The sequence below is a fragment of the Rhipicephalus microplus genome, chromosome X (assembly GCF_043290135.1).
Source record: "Rhipicephalus microplus isolate Deutch F79 chromosome X, USDA_Rmic, whole genome shotgun sequence".
In the NCBI taxonomy this organism is placed as follows: Eukaryota; Metazoa; Arthropoda; class Arachnida; order Ixodida; family Ixodidae; genus Rhipicephalus; species Rhipicephalus microplus.
The window spans coordinates 277,331,585-277,345,384 of NC_134710.1; the positions used below are offsets into that span (position 1 = coordinate 277,331,585).

At 42.3% G+C, this 13,800-nt stretch overlaps 1 protein-coding gene across 1 annotated transcript; it reads left to right on the plus strand.

Moving 5' to 3' along the window:
* The first annotated feature begins 1,621 nt into the window (after positions 1-1,621).
* LOC119161474 (poly(A) RNA polymerase, mitochondrial) lies at positions 1,622-12,235 on the plus strand. Its single transcript, XM_037413963.2, has 8 exons — positions 1,622-1,792; positions 2,187-2,365; positions 2,473-2,694; positions 3,015-3,221; positions 5,005-5,216; positions 5,743-5,954; positions 10,922-10,984; positions 11,717-12,235. Exons 1-8 carry the CDS (start codon positions 1,693-1,695, stop codon positions 12,133-12,135), a joined length of 1,614 nt encoding a protein of 537 aa, XP_037269860.2. The 5' UTR covers positions 1,622-1,692; the 3' UTR covers positions 12,136-12,235.
* Positions 12,236-13,800: the final 1,565 nt, after the last annotated feature.

Genomic DNA, 13,800 nt, shown 5'->3' on the forward strand with positions numbered 1-13,800 from the left:
GGCCATTCCACATCCACTTACGGTTCACCCATTGTCTATGGAAGGTATTCAATATCCGTAAATTATTACGTTCTGCAAACTCTACTAGTTCCCCTCTGGCATTTCTTGAGAATGTCACATTCCCCCACTGCATAGTCTCCAGCCCACTTCTTGCCTTCCTTAGCATTACACATATATATAGAAATAACCACGTACAGATGCACTAAGTCACTGCCTGATAACCTGGCTAGAAAAACTGCAGGCCACATGAAACATTAGCTGCACACGTCCATCAGCTACCGACAGGAAGCGGCATGGCCACAACACTTCCTTAACGTTGGCTTGTTCACCTCCGACCTGCCTACTGAGAGATTCACATGCCTCTTTGTCTTGGTGGTGCAGGGGAGGGGAGGGGGTTTACAACCAGGCACCAGTAATATTTTTCGGGGAGGAGCTTACTTGCTGAAGAACATGACTATTTCAGAAAATTGTCTATTTTCATTATTTCACTTCGGTAGAACAGCTCCTTCCAACAAACTTTCGTATTCGTATGGGGGGGGGGGGGGGGCTCGCTGCTTGGTCAAAATTCTTGCCCTGTTGGTGACACCATGCTTATACTCTTCCGTTTTCTCTCTCTCTCTCTCTCGGTATCTCTCATAATGATATCACGGTTTCGGGACTCAAAACTACAAATAATAATTATCTCTCTCTCTCTCTTATATGTGCAAGCTGCTTACGAGCGTTTGCAAAAGCAAGCCCAAGCACCATAGAAACAGGGCATGTGCCAAGCAACTTCTAGCCACCAATTGTATGGTATAAATAATAGAGCAAGAGTAGGGTGGCTAGCATTCTAGCCACCCTAGCAAGGGAGAAACAGAAGTAAGGGCGAGGTTAGAAAAGGACAGCGGGAGAGAAAAAAAGCATAGGTTTAGTTTATAGTATAAGTATAGCAAAACAGTGGGAAAGAGAAGTGAGGAGAACAGTTGTGTGGCTGAAGGGGAGGGAAATGAGGAGGGGAGCGTTTAAAGCATAGCGAATGTGAAGAAGACGGAAATGCATGACAAGCATTGCAAGGGGTTGCGATAGAGAAGTGATGGAGAGAGGGAAGAATCAGGAAAATAAAGGGGGAAGGCCACCACTTCCGCTATTTCCAGTTTTCGCATCACAAGTGCGTACTGCCTCCCCACCCTTTAAAATTTGATGGCACGGTATTCTGATTTTCGTCTGAGCTTGTCTTTTCAGTAGCCGCAAACGCGTGCAGCGGTGCAAGTGATCACAGCGAAACCGAAACGATGACTGTTTTCGTTGGGCCAGAAACGCGAGCGTGGTTATGAGAGGTGGTATCAAACTACAGTCGATTTAATCAAGTTTTCAAGATTGTGGTGCGAGCTTGAGTGTTGTGTGCCTATGATAAATGCGTCACGCTGCAATCTTGAACGCTGTGCATTTTACATACGTTTGGGCAGTGATGTTAATGCATGCAAAATAGCCTTTAAAAACCTAAATACAATAAACTATTAGACTGTTCAATATACAATAATTCTATGGACTAACCAACTAGGCTGTGACATGAAACAATGGCAGAAACGGGTCAATCTCATAGGTAAGTCAAGAGCAGCCGTAGCTTAGATTCTCCCGTTGGCCACTATCGTACTTTTTAAAAAATGGCTGCCTCCATAAATTAGTTTTGTTCGCAGTGCGCTTTCGTTCAAAATGAGCTGTTTTCACTCGAAGCAGCTGATCCTGCCGTCCAGAGCAATATTGATTAGACGACGGCTTCAACACGTAATAAGAAAACAGCTTCTTTGCTCTCGTAAGTTCATTCAACCGCTCTAATAACTGGAAACTAGAGTCTTGCTCATTCGTCAATCTACGCCGCGGTTTCTACGAAGAAATTGTCGCCATGGCTAAGATTGTTTTAGTAGAACTGACAGTTGAACGTAATGATTCATACACCATGCGCGCATAACATTAGTCCGAGGGAAGCGTTTTCAGTTCGCTCTTTCGTACTTGTCTTGATAGTGCATGCGCATAAAGCAGAGATCGTTGTTTACGTTTTTTACTAGTGGCATCTTTTTTTCAATTTCTAACGCTCTAATGTCATCAACAGCCTTTCTTGGGCGCTTTCAGTGACTCAGTGGCTTGATTTGAGACTGTCATGCTATTGTAGCAAGTTCAGCTCAATGCATTTGTTCGCCGTGATGCAGAAAACACGGATGAAACCCCGTTATCGTTCGATACAATCCTCAATCAGAGAAGAAAGGAGTCATCTGCAAGCATACTTATAGAAGTGGAAAATCGGCACAAAATCACGGAGCTTTGTCAGGAATGCTCACGATACGGGAACATTCGGAAGGCGTACTACTATGCGGACAACTCCCATAAAGTAAGACTCGACTTTCGTCGTTGGTTTTTTTACGAGTAGCTTTGCGCCGCGCCCATGTTTTGTGCGCCTACCATGACGCATCTTTGTCTTCTTCTTTTTTCGTGCAGTGTCAAGTGCTTTTAGAATTCAGCAACTCGGACGAGGCGCAAGAGCTCTTACAAAGTTGTGGTCACCTGTCGTCTGATGGCTTCCCCGTGCGGACAAGACTGTTGAAATATGCTCCGAAGAAGGCTACAAGACCAATCAAAAAAGCTTTCTCTGTTAATATAGAAGCCTCTCCAAACATAACACCTCAGACTCAAGCAATAAAATTGATTCAAAGCAGCACGGTAAGATCATTGGAAAGTTATTCCTAATTAAAGCCACATCAAGTGCTTACTCGTGTTTCAGCACTAGTGTACCAAGTCAGTGCTAGCTGCTTATGAATGCAGTGTCCAGAGTCCACCTTTTACGTCTACACATTTAAAACTGGAATGAAAATCCATAAGTTAAAAACTGATTGAAATAACTAATTTAGCATAAAGAGATTCATCACATCAATTATACACCAACTGCTTGCTGTAATTTAATTGCGTGCCTTACACCAAGACAAATTAAAAGTTTTTCAGGTTCGACTTTGTTTCACTTTCATGCATCATTCACTTTGCAGATTGCTGAACAGATGACACAGTTTTATGAGTTGGAAAAGCTAAGCGACCTGGAGACTCGGCTCGGGTTTGTAGTCTGCAGACAAGTTGAAGAGTTTATAAGTGGACTGTATCCAAAGGGGCAGGTCTTGCCGTTTGGCTCCCTTGTAAATGGCTTTGGCAGGCATAACTGTGACATTGATATGGTATACTATGTTCCAGAAACCACGGTGAGTAGGATATGACATCTTTTAGCTAGTACTTCATTTTGCTTAACCACTGAGCAGGAAAGATTGGTAGTGGCTTGGATCTTTGTCTTCATACAACTGAACTTTTTTTTTTGCATGACGTTCAACTGTCATGTTTATATTCGTGAAATTGGACCCTTTCCGAACCAGTTTTTCTGCTTAAAGATTTTGTATATTCACATAATTTGAGATGTGCCAATAAAGGTCTAAGAATTTATTTTGTATAGTGCATTGTATATGTTTTCCTCTAAATTTCTTAAACACGTTAAACAGCTGCTTCAATCAGTAGTTAGTACATAATCGATAGATCCCACTTGTATTAGGTTAATGGTTGTTATAGGTTAAATGAAAGTGTTTCAAGGAACATGTAAAACACCTACAAATCCAGCTGTTTTTTATTTGATTTGTTCTACTTTTCTAGCATGAGTTGAGTTAGAAATACACGATCTACATGTGATGTGAAAGAATTGGTATGATTTCTTTATCAGGTATACAATTCCTAGGCTGTGCCATTTTTAGCAGTTAGCTCCATCAGAATGGTGTATCTGATTTTTAGCTAATTAGGCATTTAGCAATTACACTGATTCATTTTTGTTAAGCTGACTTAATACTGACAAGATGTATATATTACGCAACCCGTGCTTAGGTGCATTGGCTCTGAGAAGACAACACATTTTGGACGAGGAAAGAAAAGCAAAGTGTCAATGTGTAAATTGTCTCAAACACTCTGTTGTAGTAACTCTTTTTGGCTGAGTTCAAAAAAACCTGTACGTATGTTTTCATCGCATCAACATGCTCAAAGTGCTGCATGAGACGAGCAAACGAGATGTTGTACAGCACTGTAATGCTTCCTAGTTAAATATAATTGTATTCTCTTTCACTATTTCTTTGTAAAAATTTCTCTTGTTTATTATTTAAAGGACACTGTTGTGTCTTTAGTAGACTTGTGCGAATAACGAATTTAAAGTTCGAAGTGAACTCGAAGCAAATAGTGATTTTGGTCGAGTAAATTTTTTATCGAATTTGAATAGTATATATCACATATTATAAGGAAAAATGGGCGTATTTGTCATGACACAACTAACCTGCACAGTATTTTTTAAAATTACAACGGGGCTTGTTCAAATGCCATGTTTTTTGGCCCAAAATAAGTGAAAACAACCTTGAATAGTAGCAGGATTTCACTTTCGGTAGAGTGCGAGTGATAACCTGTGGAAACATATGTTACGTTTTAAAACTGGCTATACTTGAAGCATTTAAGTCATCATAACAAGCTTTTAAACTTAATAAAATGATGAATGGATGTGAGGGTTTTATAATTATTTAACCTTGAAGTGGGGCTTCGGGACAATGCGTATTTTTCTTGAATAGATGTTTTCACAGCTTTGCGCTCCTTTACTGCAGCCAAACCACCTTCACAGGGGAGCGGATGAGGTTACATGCGGATTCCTATAGGTTTCTGTGTTCATTTCGAACACTTCGAAATTTTTGGCAATTTTAATTCGAATCGAAGCAAACTCGAATACAGTAATATTTATTTGAACATTTGAAACATGTGAATATTTGCACAAGTTTAGTTTTTAGTCTTTTATAATGTGAGTATTTATTTGTTAGGGAATTAAGGAAGGGGATATTTAAATTGGGCCTAAAGGTAATAGTGAGAATTTTGGGAACATTCAGAAATATTTCCATGTGAGTGACTTTGGGCAGAAATTTGTCCGAATTATCTGAATACAGTATTGGCATTTCACCTTTTAATGCGCAGGAGTCGGGTGGGCAACTCTACTTCCAAGACAAGAATCAGGCAATGAATGATCGGACACTGGTGCAACGAGTACTTGAAACGCTTGGAGATCTGCTCCATTATGTTGTGCCTGGAGTATCTGAGGTGCAGCGCATCCTCAGGGCCCGTGTGCCAATTGTAAAGTTCCAGCATAACGTTGTGGGCAGAGAGTGTGACCTCACCCTGAACAACATGTTAGTTCCTTATGATGAATTTCAATCCTGTCTCTGAAATGGTCGTATTGTATTTTATTGTACACTGTCATCTTTCTTGAATCAAATGTGTCAATGATACTAAATGTAACAATGTTTACGAAGTTCTTGCTTCGTTTATTGTTACATCAAGGTAATAGCCATCTGCAGAGAAGTGTAGCTGCACTATTCGCCATAGTGCATAAAACACTATTGTTGCTAGTTCATTGTTCTTTGTTGTATAAAGCAGTGATGCTGCAGAATTGTACCATCCGGTCTTCAAATGGCACCCCTAAGGAATCATGACGTGAATGAAATGAAAGAATGAATAACTTTTCTACAGGTGTCTAGCATGTGCTGCAAGTTTGGGAAATCTAAGTAGCAGTGTGCCGCACACCTTCAACATTTGCTGACATCATCCACAGACTCTTTGTTTCATGTTTACCTTTGCAAGGAACCCATTCATTACTTGCCTGTTCTTAAAGTTATCTCTTTCCAAGACCAAAAAACAAAAACATGTTCAACACAGGTCTGGAGTGCATATGTCCCGACTTCTGCACTCGTGCACCCAGCTGGCACCCACTCTCTGCCCCCTGCTGTTCACAGTTCGGTGTTGGGCGATGGCCCAGGGTGTCACTACCAAGGTACCTGGAACATGGATCACAAACTTCCAGTTGACACTGTTGGCCATTTTCCATCTGCAGCAGTGTGGCCTCCTACCATCACTTAGAGACCTTGAAGGTTTGTATAACCTTTTGATTGCATTGAAAGTGCAGTGTGGGTCGATATCAAGTAATTCAGACAAGTCATGTTCATTTCATACCAGGACATTGAGCAAGATCAAAAGTGAAAGCCATATAAAAATAATTTTGCTTGTTGTTTTATTTTTTCCTGTCCAGCTGGAATATAGGAAGTTTAGTAGACTTCTCTGTTATACATATGTAGTTAAATTAGGAACAAGAATTCTGCTGAGCCAAAACAGCTGAACCTATTCATTCAGTAGTACCATATTTTCTTAACTATGAAGTTGAGGATTGTATAAACCGAACAATAATGGTAGTGAAAGGTGCCTATATTTCTCTGAATTGTGCTTCTTAGGTGATAGGGATGCTGGCAAATGTCATCTCAGTTATGAATTAGATTCTAACTTAGGTGCACTGGCCAGTCAACATGCATGTATGTTCAAGTGCAGGGGGAGGGGAAGGGGGGAATGTCGCTTTTATTATTTCATCTGACTGCGCCTCTGCACTCTCTTCCCAGTCATAGTTTGAAAATTATCACTGGCATCCCAACTATGTAAAAAAAAAAAGGCTTTTGTATCTGCACATTAGGCAACATTTACTGTTGCGCTGCACTTATTTGTTTGTCGATAGCAACATCAGGAGATGGAAACTTGTTTTTCTTGATTACTGTGTAGTACTGCTCAGTGCTTAATTATGTTACATTCTTGGTAATTATAATTAGTGATGTACTGTTTTCACAGAGAAATGTGCATGATACATTCATTACCTTCCTGCACCATTTCAGATTTTGCTCCTGGATGCCTATGTGACAGGAGCGATTTTTTTACTAAGCTTTTTTTATAGCTCTTTTATACAACATGTGTTGTATTTCTGCAATTCTATGAATAGATTAGGTAAAATGACTATCAAGAATGTTTTGGAAATGACACCCAACTATTTGAAAAAATAAATGCTTTGTGTAAGCATTGTATTAAATTCTGCCACCTCAATACCAAGTGGGAAGGTCTTTTTGACTTACAGATGTGTTGTTACGGCGTGTGAATGAGAGTGCTTTGGTTACCTTGATCATATCAGGCACTTAATTTTTTTTAATGACTGCATTACCAGAAATCTCTTTATTGTCCTGCAGCTTAGTAAAATGTGGTTTCATTTAGTTATTTTATAAAGCGTTTTGCAACTTTTTAACACCACACACATATTCATTATTCAATTCAATACTAGAAAACAGTTTTTTTTATTTATGTTCAAAAATTTCAATGTTTGAATTCACATTTGTAATTGTGTAATGAACATGGTATCATAAGGCAAGTTGAAGAGAAAGAAGTAACCAGGACTGTTTACATGCTAGCATTAATGTACCCATAACAAAGCATTGCGTTAGAGCAGGACAACACAAGTTGAACACTTTGCACAACTTAGAAACACGAATTCAAAGATTTTTTTTATATATCCAAATGTCTGAAATCAGTCCAAAGCCTTGTAGTGTGGCATTTCTCCTAAGCTTTGGTATGTATAAGCATGAAATGTAACCCCGCATGGGCATCTGCGCAAGTAGGCATTTGGTGCGTAGCGACACCACAGACCCGAGCTAACGGGGGAGTTTCTACTCCCTCCCACGCCTAGCTGTGCATGGATTCGCCGTGTCCGGGGAAAGGGGGATCTTGGGGGTTGAGCTGACGCCGGGTGATTGTACCTTCAAGGCCCCCCGGCAGAGGCAACAGACCCCTTTGGCCCCGGCTTCACGTAGACGGCACCCCTGGGCTGACACACCCAGGAGAAATCGGCAGTCACCTTTTCCTATCTCTCTCCCCCTAATCTTCGTCTTTATCTCTCACTTTTTATCTGTCCTGTCATCTCTCTTCTGTTTACTTCCAAATTTCTGGGCACCGAGGGTTAACCCTGTGTAGTTACCAATCTTGGGTAGTTATATTCGGTTATAGCGGCGATGCATGGCTGGTGCCTCCAAGTGTTCACTATTCAACCTTGTAGCGTCCCCTTATTGGGCTCGGTGGTGGGTGGCCACCATCACCGCCAAACTGTACACAACCTGTATGGCCAACTTTTTCCCCCCACTCCCTGATCGCCGCCCGAAATAGTGGGGCACCGAAGACCCGTTCCTGTTTTCAAAACCAAAGCAGTGTTTCCCCAAGTTTTATGTCGTGCATAGTCAGAAAGAAAACAAAACAGTCCGAGCAATATCATCTTTTCTTGTCTCGAAAACACTCACCGAAGCAATCGGCCCAGGATATCGTGTAACGAAGTTGGGAAGCGGTGACCTCCTTTTGGAAGTTCGCGACAAGCTCCAATACGACAACTTACCTAAACTGGTCGCGTTTAGGGATGTCCCAGTCTCAGTGGGCCCACACAGGTCAATGAATACAGTGCCCGGTGTGGTCTCTGATGACGACCTGCTTGGACTGTCCGAAAGTGAATTATTGGAAGGCTGGCAAGACCATAATGTAGTCAAGGTCCAAAAAATAATTATACGACGGGACAAAAAGGAAACACCCGCAAAACACATAATCATCACCTTTGGTACCAGTGACTTATCTGATTTAATTGAAACTGGCTACTGCAAGCTCCCTGTCAGGTTCTATGTGCCAAACTCTCACAGATGTTTCAAGTGCCAGCGCTTTGGACATGGGTCACAAAGTTGCAGAGTGCGCATTACTTGTGCAAATTGTGCATCCAACGAGCACGCGTCAAGTACGTGTATCTCAACAACATCATGCTGTGCGAACTGTGAAGGAGTCCATGCTGCCTACTGGAGATCGTGCCCAATCTGGAAGAAAAACAAATCCTTGAGATTAAAGTGAAGTTCAATTTGTCCTTTCAAGAAGCTCGTAAACGGTTCTCCATCCATCAGTCCAGTCCTTCCTTCGCCGATGTGACGCGCTGGGGACGCCGCGCCGCATCTTTCCGTGCCCGCAAAAGTCGCACAAAGTGAGACTGCGGGCGTGCCACAAGTGCTCGCTGGAGCAGCCAGTACTGCTCTGCCACCTAAAAAAGAGGGCCAGCGGACTCCCCAGTCTGCTGGACCCTGGGCCACTGCAAGCACAGTGAGGCCCGAAAGCACCGTGAATGTGTCTGTCAAGCAGGCACCATCCACCACCTCACAAGAGGTGATGGATACAAGTACGACTTCTTCGGCGCCTCAGATGCCGAAGGATAGGCGCAACTCCTTGGAGCATGCCAAGAAAGACAAAACCTGAATTACAGGGCCCTCAAAAGGCTCTATAACCTAGGGCAACACTTTTGTACTCACAGCACCACACAGCACTAAAATGACACAAATACTACAGTGGAATGTCAGAGGACTGCTAAGAAACCTCGACAATATCCAGGAGCTCTTACACGAACATACACCAAAAAGGCTGTGTGTTCTACTTTCTACGCAATTGCTCTACGGCTGTTGCTCTAAGAGCAACACCCCTCTTATTTCACAATTAATGATTTGTCCTGCTCTGGCTTGTTCGAGAACCGTTCTTCGGTGAGACGGCCCTATTCGCTCCGTGTAAGGGGCCTGGCCAAAGAAACAGGTGTGCCTCTTCTCGAACACAGTTTGATGGCTCCTTCTGCATATCTGCCACCGTGGCAGTGGCAGCTTATAGACTTTGATGTTTCTTTTGTGGAAGTCACAAAGCACGCACAACTTGCACAAATGCACACATACTTCCTAGAACTAGAACATAAATACACTTTCCCGGAGTTCTTTACCGATGCCTCAAAGTCCAACACTTCTGTGTCATATGCAGTGGTAGGCCAATCTTTTTCCGAGGCCGGCGTTCTTCATCCTGATGCAAGCATTTTCGCAGAAGGAGGTTGCACAATACTGGCGGTCGTAAAACACATCAAACAGATAAAATTAAAAAATACACAGATTTTTAAGTGTGGTCAAAGCCCTGAAAACTTCTAAAAAACACAAGAACCCCATGCTGGTGTCACTTTACTCACTTCTGTGCACACTGTACACATCAAAACAGCCTGTCGTTGTCTGCTGGGTGCCAGGGCATCGTGAGATACAAGGGAATGTTTTGGCCAACAAGCTGGCTGCTTTTGCCAATGACACTACTTCCAATGCATCAATACCAACCCCTGCACTTGATTTGAAACTGTTTCTAAAATGAAAGCTCAGGGGGTGTTGGCAGAGCACGTGGGAATGACACACAGACAATAAACTCCATGCTATTAAGCCGCAACTAGGTAATTTGCTGCCACTATCAAAATCACAACACACAGAAGTAACACTAACAAGGCTTAGAACAGGGCATACACACTCATATCTTCTATTTAACGGCAATCCACCATATTGTAAGAGATGTGGAGAACCACTTACAGTTCTCCACATTCTTGTCCAGTACAATGAGCTAGATGCTCTAAGAAAGAAGCACTTCTTACTGCCCTACCGACAGCAGCTCCCACTACACCCTGGTATGCTCATCGTTAGGATCCGCTTTTTAAACTGCAATCACTGTTCACATTTTTAAAAGGTGTTCATAGCTTTCACCCCATATTTCAAGGTGATCCGTAGCACGACCTCTGTACCGTGGTCGTGGCTGCGGTGACTACATCTCCATCATGGTTTTATTATCATGACATTTTGCCATCCACTTTCACTGCACATATCTCACACCACTGTCATGATTTAATTACTTCCATGTTTTTACCCGTGTTAGCGCAAGGACTTTTAAGGCCCCCTTACAGCCAGGCATCATATCATTGTTCATATCTCTAGTCTTTTGAAACGGCGCTCTTTGGCTATCAATTAGCCCTTGCGCCATTAAAAACCACTCATCATCAAGCATGAAATGTAAATACATATATTTGTTTTGTTACTTGTCAGATGTCTATTGAGGTTAGATGCCTTTTGTGTTTCACATGGTGCATTCACTAAATAGAAACTTCACAGCTGTAAGTGTTGAAAGTGAAGGCATTTTGTGCTTTTTTTTTAACTTATCACTTCAGACAAAAAGCGGCTCAAGATATGGCAAAAGTCAAGGTTACCATATAGGAGAGCTGAAGAACTTGGTGAGCTATAGCTTTATTTAGTCATATTAACCAAGATGACATGGGTGAGTCGGTACACATTCTTGGTAGGGTTTCCATGCTAGAAAATCAAAAGGACAGTGTTAGCAACATTGCTTGCAGTGTCTCTTCTTCTGTTGGCTGTGTTTTGCTTCTTCATGCTATTCCTTATTGTTAACTTGTTCATCTTATCTTGTTAGTTTGGTTAAGGAGCTTTTTTTTGTGTTCAAAAAATGGTGGAGTCCCTTGTTACAAAATACGCAAAATATATTGCCGAACGCAAATATAATACAATTGTTATTAGAGCTATACTAGTTGATTGTTCTCATGGGTACCTTTCTGCATTTGTTAAAATCCTTTAAAAAAAATGAAAAGATATTACTTGCAAGAGAATGTTCGGACATAAAAAAAAATTGAAGCCAAACTTGGTTTTTTCACTAGCCTATGTCCCAGTAGCATCATGTGTATTCCAAGAGGTCACAGTCTTCTTTGCAAATATGCTTTTTTGTTGTTGTAAGGCAAACACTACTTGAAGTTGTCAGGTTCAATTATATTTTGAAAGAATTAGTGCAACTTTATTACACTTGCCAACATAATGCCCACTCCACACACTGTATTGACAGTTTTCTTGTGACACCAACTAGAGCAACAGGTTTTGCAAAAAAGCAGTATGCTTCATCCTCGTTCATTGTGTATGTTTCTCTGTGACCACATCACTTTCATTTTTTCTTGCAGAAGACCTCTTGAGGAGCTTTTTTGAGTACTATGCATCGTTCAACTTCAAAAGCAAAGGCATTGCGCCATTCTCTGGACAAACCCTAGAGAAGCCTGAGTATACTGCCATGTTTGTGCAAAACCCGCTTGACCGTCAGTTGAATGCTAGCCGCAACATTGGATTAAGTGACCTGAAGAAGCTGCAGAGCCGCATGGCTGATGCGCTATCTCTCATGGATAATGCTCCACGCAAAATAACAATGGAGAAGCCATGGGGAATCATGGCACTGTTCACTGCCCAGACAGCTGCTGCTAGAAGGCAGCAAGATGCAATGCACAGACGCTTTCAAGTGCATGAGCTTTTCCAGGAGGGCAAGGAAGCGGGAGAAAATTATGTGATAGAAGCCACCATGTCTGGCGTTAAGACTACAACAAGCTAACACCTGCAAGAAAGTTGAAAACATTGAATTGAGTTTTTGTTTGTGCAAAGGAACTCATGTGAAAAAATTCCTGTGCAGTAAAAAGTACATAAGAACTCTAGGTTGAGTAATATATGTGTGTTGTGTGAAGCAGTAATTTCCATTGCATTTGACGTATGCTGTTCAAGAGGCACGTCTGACTGGCGAAACTAACCTGCATGCTTTGTCCTGAGAATTTGAAAGGCAGTGTCTTGTGCATTTTTGGCACTCAAGTGATAAACAGTGCTAGAGCATGTCAATAATTGATTTATATGTGGGATTTAGCGACCCAAAACCACCATATGATTATGAGAGACACCGTTGTGGAGGGCTCCAGAAATTTCGACCACCTGGGGTTTTTTAATGTGCACCCAAATCTGAGCACACGGGCCTACAGCATTTTTGCCTCCATCGAAAATGCAGCCACCGTAGCGGGGATTTGATCCAACGACCTGCGGGTCAGCAGCTGAGTACCTTAGCCATTAGACCACTGTGGCAGGGCAGCATGTCATTAGAGCCACTGTTTCGACAAGAGCACTTGTCCTCGCCAGGCCCCCTCAGGTGCAATGACATGCCTTGTTCTACCACTGCTGAACTCCTCGAGCTTCCACTTTCTTGCAGACTTCTTTCATTCAGATTTTGACACTGAAGCAGTGCCATTTCTACAAAAACAGGATTTCAATAACCCTCCTTGAGGAGAATGTTCCTGCCATTTTTATCAAGCACATGTTTTCTGCATTTTTGTTACGCAGAATTCCTGCCTTTCGAGGAATTCCTGGCCACATTTTGCAGCACTCAGTAGCACACACAGTGTAACAACAGCTGGAAAAACTTTCTGCAAGTGAACAAACTTATTTTGTAAAGTTGTGCAAACAAGTAGAGGGCACTTCTCTTCCCACCTTGCCCTGAAATATGGCTTACAATCTTTAAAATTGTAGCGCAAAAGAGGTGCTGACACGAAAGTTTTCAGTGTCCGATTTTTTTTTTTCATCAAATGAAAGGCCAGGCATTCAAAAGCTTAGAAAATGTACTTCTAACCGTGAGTGCACCCTAAAAAAGTGTTATAACTGATGTGGACGCCGCAGCAGCTTTTGCAAGAATGCTTTATTGAACAAACGATGCGAATATATGTAGGCATGGCGAGCTGCTTATCGCTTCACTGGTTCGCGATAGTTCTAACACAAGACAGGCGCAATACACACTGGTTCACTCAGGTCCTGCTTTTACATCCCTTTTCCTCTAGTAGTCAATGCCATAGCGAAGCACTGGTTGCCGTGTACGAGTAGAACGGCGGCATGCTTGTGTTGTATCAGGTACAGTCAATGTCGGCCCGTTAGCTGCTAGCATAGTAGCTCCTCGCACCGGCAATCTAGGCACTGTATCTGGAGTCGCTGGAAACTGGAAGTGAGTGTCAGCATTGTCCAATGGGGCAGACCTCTATGCTCTGTGCTCATGGTTACGATGACGTCGATGTATTGCACCACTCGAAGTCTGCACTTCATACATGACGTGGCTTAAGGACCTTAGTACGTGCGTGGCTAACCACTTCTGACCACGAGAGAAGTCACGTACACAGGATCACCACGCTTGAACGTGGACTTTGGCTGTCTCATACACCTTGCGTCGACGTCGGGCTGCAGGCTTGAC